The sequence below is a fragment of the Tupaia chinensis genome, unplaced genomic scaffold (genome assembly GCF_000334495.1).
Source record: "Tupaia chinensis unplaced genomic scaffold, TupChi_1.0 Scaffold000355_1, whole genome shotgun sequence".
Lineage (NCBI taxonomy): Eukaryota > Metazoa > Chordata > Mammalia > Scandentia > Tupaiidae > Tupaia > Tupaia belangeri.
In genome coordinates this window covers 6,596,840-6,604,549 of record NW_006159850.1, presented here as the reverse complement: position 1 = coordinate 6,604,549, position 7,710 = coordinate 6,596,840, and the positions used below count along the sequence as shown (strand labels likewise).

Genomic DNA, 7,710 nt, shown 5'->3' with positions numbered 1-7,710 from the left:
TCCATGGACACATCTTTTTTTGTTTTGTTTTGTTTCATTCTTGTTTTTTTTTTTTTCTTTCTGTTCTTGTGTTTTTAATTTTGCTTAGGAAGTGAAGGAATGGGTAGAAATCTAGGCAGGGTAGGTGAGGATGCAGGGGAGTGGGGGCTGGGTGGGGAGCGGGGAGGTCAGGCTTGCTTTGGGTATTCAAATATATACTGGGTCACAGTGGCCGCAGAGGAGGTCACTGCCAGGTGGGGTGATTTGGTTATTCAAAGCCAGTAACGGTCAGGTCAGGGCTCCTCCCACACCTGAACTTCCATTTAAACCCCTCTGCCTGGGCCCTCTGAGGAGTGGGTCCTGGCTACCAGAACCTTCTGCTAAGGGCATGAGATAGGCAGTCTGCATTGTGTTGACAAAGACCAATTTGCTCCTTCGTTGCAGCCTCCCAATTTCCCCAGGCCCCTCCTGCTCCCTGGAGTGGTCGACCATGCCCACCATGGTCAACGTGGATGCCCTCCCGGAGTATGAGAAGAGCCAGATCAAGAGGGCCCTGGAGCTGGGGACGGTGATGACGGTGTTCAGCTTCCGCAAGTCCACCCCTGAGCGGAGGACTGTCCAGGTGATCATGGAGACCAGGCAGGTGGCCTGGAGCAAGACCGCCGACAAGATCGAGGGCTTCCGTGAGTATGGCACGTGGCCGCAGGGCCTTTTCACCTCCCTGGCAGCAGGTGTTGCGGTCGCGGAGACCCCGGGCTCCTCCAGTTCCCCCATTCTCCAGACGGAAGTGCAGCCGCTTTGTGTGGGTCTCTGCTGGGGTCAGGGCAGGTGGACAGAGGGACCGGGGAAGCTCTGGTGGAGTTGGGCCACCTTGGGCGTGTCACCCAGGTTGGTCTGCTGCTGCCCGACTGCGTCTGGGTTGCCTGTTCCCACGGCTGGCCAGGTTGGCTGTAGGAGCTCAGAGTGATGGCCGGACGCCATGGCAGAGGCCTTTGCTGTAGTCTCCACGCGGAGAGGCCGGTCGTGGAACCTTGTAGTTTCCAGTGAAGTCCTCGTCCCGGCAGGGGTGCCTTTCCTTCCCCAGCTCCCATTGGTCGGACAGTTGGTTCAGTTTCTAAGACAAACTCAGGGCACGAAGCGGTTTTCATTTGCAGGAGACATGCTTCAATTTGTAGTTTTTTGTTAACTAGGTTTAATGGAAAACTTAAAATATACATGGGGGGGGGGGCGAGGAGTCAAACGACTCATCAGTGTCTCTCTTCCCCAGATCCAAACTCATGCTCTGGGGCCAGCTCATTGCTAGACCTTCCAGAGAAAGTGTACGTCTGTGTGACGTGTGTGTGGCGTCTTGTTGCACAAATGGGAACTACCACACCGAGGAATGCCCTCTGGTCTCTGGCTGGGAGTGTGTGCTGTTTAGACGGGGTCTCACGGAGGCATGATCATCAGGCCCCAGCCTCTTGGGTAGCGGGGGCTGCAGGCGTGCCTCTCCGGGCCTGGCTTTTCAGGGTGGGCTGAGACTCACCCCCAGGCCTCCCACGTGGCTCTAGCCTCACAGCGGTGTCTGGTGCGGCCGTGGCGGCAAGGCTGAGACCTTTTTTCTACTTATCTTGGGGTGGGTCCTTATCAACACCAGCGATCTGCCCCCTTCTCTCAGGCCACGTAACACTCTGGGCACGGCTGTGGTGTACAGTTTAACCCCAGAAACGGACATTTCAGGCCATTTCTAGTCTCGTTATTAGTAGCAGCAACTATTTTAGACTTTTTTTAAAAAAAAGTAATAGTTTTATTCAGAGATAATTCACATACCATTCATAAAATTCACCCATTGGAGGGACCAGCAGGTGGCGTAATGGCTATGTTGCCAGACTCTCATGTAGTCGACTGTGGTTCGAGTCCCAGATCTAGTGGCTTAAACTCACGCCGGGTGCATATATGTGTGCCCAGGATCCTGAGAGGAGAATGGAGGAGAAGGGATTGCAGCATTGCCATCCCCCTGGGCGGTGATTTCTTGCTTTCTGTCTCTCTGTCTCTCTCTGTCTTTCTGGTGAGCGCATGCGCCCTATAGCAAAAATCTCTCCAAAAAAAAAAAAATCATCTATTGGAAATGTACCATGCAGTGGTTTAGCATATTCACAGCTAACTCTGCAAATACCACCGCTGTCAATCTGACATTTAAAGAAGTTACTCATTTAGTTGTATTTATTATTATTATTTTTAATTTGCCATAGGGCATGTTGCTCACCAGAGAGAGATGGGATGAGAGAGAGAGAGAGAGAGAGAGAGAGAACGTAAGAAAGTAGCCGCCGGGTCTAGCACTCAAACTGCAGCGGTCCAATTGGACAGCACCACCTGCTGGCCCCAACTTGACAGCATTTTTATCACCTCAAGAAGGAACCCGCATACCCTTTAGTCATCACCTGCATTACCCAGGCACCATTGGTCTGCTTTTTGCCTTTACGATTTTCCTGTTCAGACATCGCATGTACGTGGAATCATAGTGGGTCTCGTGACTGGCCTCTTCACTCAGTGTAAGGTTTTCAAGGCTCATTCAGCTTAAAGTGAGTATGGGAGTTTCCTTTTCATGGGTGAGTAATATTCTATCGTGTGGATGGTGCCTGATTTGTTTATTCATCTGTCTGTAAACATTTGGGGTGTTTCTACCTTTTGGTGATTTAAATATGTATAGAGCGGCCATGCACATTTCACCCCGAGCTTGTGTGGATGCCTGGCTCTCTTTTGGGGTATAAGTCAGGAGAACCTCGCTTATTCGAGGAGCTGCCAGGCTGTTTTCCAAGGTGGATGTGCGTTTCTACATTCCCGCCCACCGTGGGAGGGGTCAGCCCGCTGCTTCCCTTTTATGCGCCTGCGTGGGTAACTTCTGGGAGCTGGATTCCCGAGTGCTAGAGTGTGGCATATTTTAGCTTTAAAGAGCAGCTCGGCAACACCCACAGGGAGGTTGTCCACTCATGCTTCCACCACGAGGCTGGGGAGTGCCTGTTCCCCTCTCCGCGTCCACGCTGCGGGGTACTGCCCTTGGCTGTTCGCGAGACCATGGCAGCTCAGTGTAGCCTCACTTTAATTTCTCTTTCCATAAGTGGGATTGCACGGCTTTCTGAAAGGCCGCCCCTGGCTGTGGAGCCAAGCAGGTCCCAGATGGCCCACAGTGGGAGCCCTGGACTGGAGGTGTCCGTGGGTGGAGGCAGCCACTTTCCTCCCAGCTCAGTCTACACTGGCCACGCTGGAGCTCCCAGGTGGCCCAGAAACCCATGGCGACTGGACTGGTCCTGAGGGGAGGAACTGGTGCTGGTGGTAAATGCAGAAGAGCCGCTCGCCTCGCCAGTGGGTAGCAGGTTCCTTTTCTGTCTCGTCCTGCAGGTCCCAGGCCTGACCGGCCATCAGCAACAGCCCAGGGTGGGAACAGGGTCCTAGAACCTTCTCTGCCCTGAAGTGCGTTCTCAGAGGCATGAGATGGGATTTGGGTTTGGAATCTATGCTCTGCCATTCTCCTCCTCAGTTAGGTAAACTCGGTCAACTTTGTAATTTTTTATTTATTTATTTTTTAAGTTTTGCTATAGGATGTGTGCACTTGCCAGAGAGAGAGAGAGACAGTGAGAAGGAAAGTGAGAAATCGCCCCTCTTCTTGCGAGGATGGCCGCACCACAACCCCTTCTCCTCTGGTCTCTTCCTGGGATTTTGGGCATGCACACACACATGCCTGGCATGATTTTCAAACCAGGTCTGGAACTCAAACTGGGCTCAACCACGTGGTAGTCCAGCACCACCATGCTGGCCCCGACTTTCTAATTTTTTAATTAAAAAAAAATTGGCCAAAAGGTTGGGACCAGCAGATGGCATAATGGTTAGATTGCTGGACTCTCACATAGTTGACCAGGGTTCGAGTACCAGACCTGGTGGCTTAAAACTCACGCCGGGTATGTGTGTGTGTGCATGCCCAGAATCCTGAGAGGAGAATGAAGGAGAAGGGATTGTGGCGTAGACATCTCCCCTGGGGGGTGATTTCATGCTTTCTGTCCCTCTGTCTCTCTGTCTCTCTGTCTCTCCGGGGAGTGCATGTGCCCTTTAGCAAAAATCTCTCTCTAAGAAAAAAACACTTACCAGAAGGAGTGTGTGCTCACCAGAGAGATGAGGGGCATGAGGAAGTACCTCCCCACGGGGATTGCTCACACTGCTACGATCCCTTTTCCTCTTGCTCTCCTTTTGGGTCTTGGGCGTGCATGTTCCCAGTGTGTTTCTCAAGCCACTGGGTCTGGGACTTGAGCTGCCGTGTGGGATGCCGCTGCTGTAACCACCATGGGATGGGCTGGCTCAATCAATTCACTATTTGGAATTATTTTTGTAAAGTTCATTTATTTCTTCCAAGCATAAGAGACACAGAGAGACAGACAGACACAGCACCCCAAGAGGGTCTTGGTGCTGCACCCCACCCGCAGCCTCCGCCAGCCCTAGGTCCTCGGCACCCGCTGTACACAGCGAGTTCTCCAGACACAGACCTGGGAGCTTCCTATGTGGGTCCGCTACGTGGTCATCCGGTTCTCCACCGTTTAGAAAGCTGACCGTAACACACGTGTGAGGATAGCACGGGCTGCCCTCCCTCCCGCCCTCAGGCTCCTTGCTTTCTCCTGCCTTCTCCCTGGAGTGGCAGCGAATGAGCGTCGTCCACCACTCTGAGGGAGAGCTTACACTGCAGTAAGTGCCCAGGCGGTCCCGGTAACTAGCCAGTTCATGTACACCCCCTTAGAGAGACTGACCACCCCCCCCCCCAGTCCCATTCCAGGGTCTCCTCTCTAGGCAGTCTTCTACTGCAGACTCAGCCCAAGTTGCACTGCATTCCAGTTCTCATGGAGCATGTATTTTAGTTTTTAATTTTATTTTTCACCATAGGCCATGTGTGTTCAAATAGAGAGAGACAAAGAAATCACCTCCTCGGGAGGTGGCAGTTCCTTCTCCAGTCTCCTCTCAGGATTCTGGACACACATACACATGCACCTGGTGTCATTTTTCAAGCTACTTGGTGCAGGACTCGAACCATAGTCAGCCATGTGGGAGTCTGGCACTTCAACCACCTGCTGGCCCCACCTGTGTTGTCTTACTAGGCTCTAGCATGGGGCTGGACTCCCAGCACTGGTCGATGAACTTTACTTTGTGACCTTGGGCAGGCCACCTCTGCATTCTGAGCTTTCATCCCCGATTTGGAACACGGGGATAAGCTGGTGCCCATCCATGGTTATGGGCAGGGATGCTCAGAGGAGCAGAAAGAGTGAAGGGTTCTGGGCTGGGGCGGTTCACAGCAGCTGATGAGCACGTGGTCGCTGGGATCCTTCTAGAGTTTTGCCCTCATTGCTAAGGAGTGGAGTCTAGCTGGTAAAACTCCGCTTGGTGTTTGGCCTTCCTCGGGAAGGCAGCAGGGATCTGTGCATGGCAGGCTTCCAGAAGATGCGTGCCAGGATTAGACTGGCATTTTCGACTGTGCCTGGAGGGCCTGTTTGAGGTGATGTTTGTAAAGTGACAGGAAAAACCAGTTTAGGGGTACAGAGCTTAGCAGTGGTGCCTGCCCTGACCACTGAGGGAACAGGCCAGGTGGGGACTGATGGCTCTACCCCTGAACTGCCTTAAAGGGTTGCATCTCGAGGTACCCCACCCCTGTCCTAGTGTTCCTTCAGGGGTTCCAGTTAGCAGGAACCCGCTGGGTACCATGGGGTCCACCAGGGTGGCAGCCATGGCGTTGGTTCGGGGTACTTGGCGGGTGGTGCATGACTTTCGGCAGGCGGCGTGCCCCCGTGTGCGGGGTGAGATGCCTGGATGCTGCCGTCTAGAGTGGTGAGCGGTTCTCAGACAGGGACACTTGCTCCCTCCCCATGCTGGTGATGTCTGGAGACACATTTGGTTCCCACAACTGGCTCTCGTGCATAGAGCTCAGAGTTACTGCTGAGACCCTGTGGCACACAGAGGGCTGGCTAGCAGAGAGTGAGCGAACAGAACATCCGTGGAGCTGATGCTGACAAACTGCTCGGGAGTCGCAGGTTACTTTGCTCGGAGCTGTGAGATGCCATTGGGTAAAATAGAGCTTTCCTTTGGCCCCTGTCATGATGGCAACCTCGCACTTATTCAGCCCATGGTTGGTATCAGACTGGGTGCTAGACTCTGCTGAGAGAGGCGGAAGGATGGAGTCCCAGCCTGCAAGAAAGGTGGACAGATTCCAAAACCAGCATCGCGGGGTTGGAGTAGTGCCCTATTGGGAGTTGGTGCCAGGTATGGTGGGAGGGAGAAAGTCTTCGTCCATCTGGGTGTAGGAGTGGTACTGGGGTGGGGAGGCCTCAGCATGGAAGGACTGCTTATGCTCAGAGTTGAGGAGGGGCCTTGCCAGGTGGCCAGCAGTCATGGCTGTCCTGAAATGAGTGCCGTTTAATGTGGCTCAGTAAATGTATGGCAGAGAGCCGGGAAGGGCTCAGCTGGGTGTTCTTCTACTCTTAGTGGTCTGGGGTCAGGTCATTTGGTGGCACTCACAAGTGTGTCACCTGGCCTGGAATGTTCTAGAATTTTCACTCAGAATCTGGCACCTTGGTGGTAGTGGCTGGAAGACTGGGCTCAGGAGGGACTGCTGACCAAGCAGTATTGGGGTGGGGAGAGTTAGTGCATGATGATGTGTCCCTTGCCAGGATGCCTCTTCCGAGAGGCCCAGGTGGAAGCTAGAAGCCTCAGAAGTCATTAAGCCCAGCTCAGGTCTGAGGAACGGGAATCTCCATGTTGGAGGCACTGGCTTGGGTATCTGGGGTGAGAAGGAGCTGAGGGGGGCCACCTGGAGCCAGGCTGCCACATGAGCACGGAGTCTCTGGGTCCAGACTGGTTCACACACCTTTCTGCCACCTGTTGAGGTGTGAGTGGAAGTAAGTTGTTTTAACCACTCTGTGCCTCAATTTCCCTATCTGTCAAGTGAGATCATAGTAGTTCCTGTCTTATTGGGTAAGAGTCGGATGGATCGTGGGGCTAGCAGGTGGCATAGTAGTTAAGGTGTTGTACTCCCAAATGGTCGACTGTGGTTTGAGTCCTGGATCCAGTGGCTTGAAACTCATGTGTGCTTGTGTGCTCAGCATACTGAGAGGAGGAGAAGGGACTGAGGTGTGGTCATCCTCTGGGGGGTATTTCTCACTTTCAGTCTCTTTGTGTCTCTCTGTTTCTCTGGTGAGCGCATGTGCCCTATAACAAAACTCTCTCTCAAAAAAATTAGATGGATTGTATTGTGTGTGTTTTAATGTCTGGGAAATATGGTAAAATTGCAACTTAATACAGTAAGAGCAAAAGAAAAAAAAGCCACTAAGTTGGGAGGCCCCAGGCGTGGCCTCCAAAGGAGGAGACTGGATTTTGAGCACACCCACCTCCCCTCGACCTTTGCCTTCCAAGGGTGTTGGGTAAGACATGCTGGGATTCCTGTGATCCCAGTCCTTCTGCCTGGGGTCAGGGAACGTGGATTTCCTTAATGTTGAGCCGTGTGTTCCTGATGGAGCCGGGAGCTTGTGGGCTGCTGGGACGTGCTGCTGGTGCATATTTTTTTCCCTTCCAAGAGGTCCCCTTGCGCAGTCTCTGGCACAGAGGGGCCTAATCCGGGCTTTTCGAATTAAACCTTAGGATCCTCTTGCCTCTCATCCACATGGAGGCCTGGGTGTGTCTTGGGAGCTGCCACGGTGCCCTTGCTCGTGAGACGGGTCAGGC

The 7,710-nt window shown here is 53.2% G+C and overlaps 1 protein-coding gene across 2 annotated transcripts in view; it reads left to right on the top strand.

The window, feature by feature from the left end:
- The first annotated feature begins 425 nt into the window (after positions 1–425).
- Positions 426–7,710, top strand: part of PLCG2 (phospholipase C gamma 2) — a 167,160-nt gene continuing 159,875 nt past the window's right edge. For both annotated transcript variants that reach the window (XM_006152585.3, XM_027773492.1), the window contains exon 1: positions 426–662. In XM_006152585.3, coding sequence (XP_006152647.1) covers positions 470–662 — 193 coding nt within the window. In that variant the 5' untranslated portion in view covers positions 426–469. The remainder of the gene's footprint in view (positions 663–7,710) is intronic.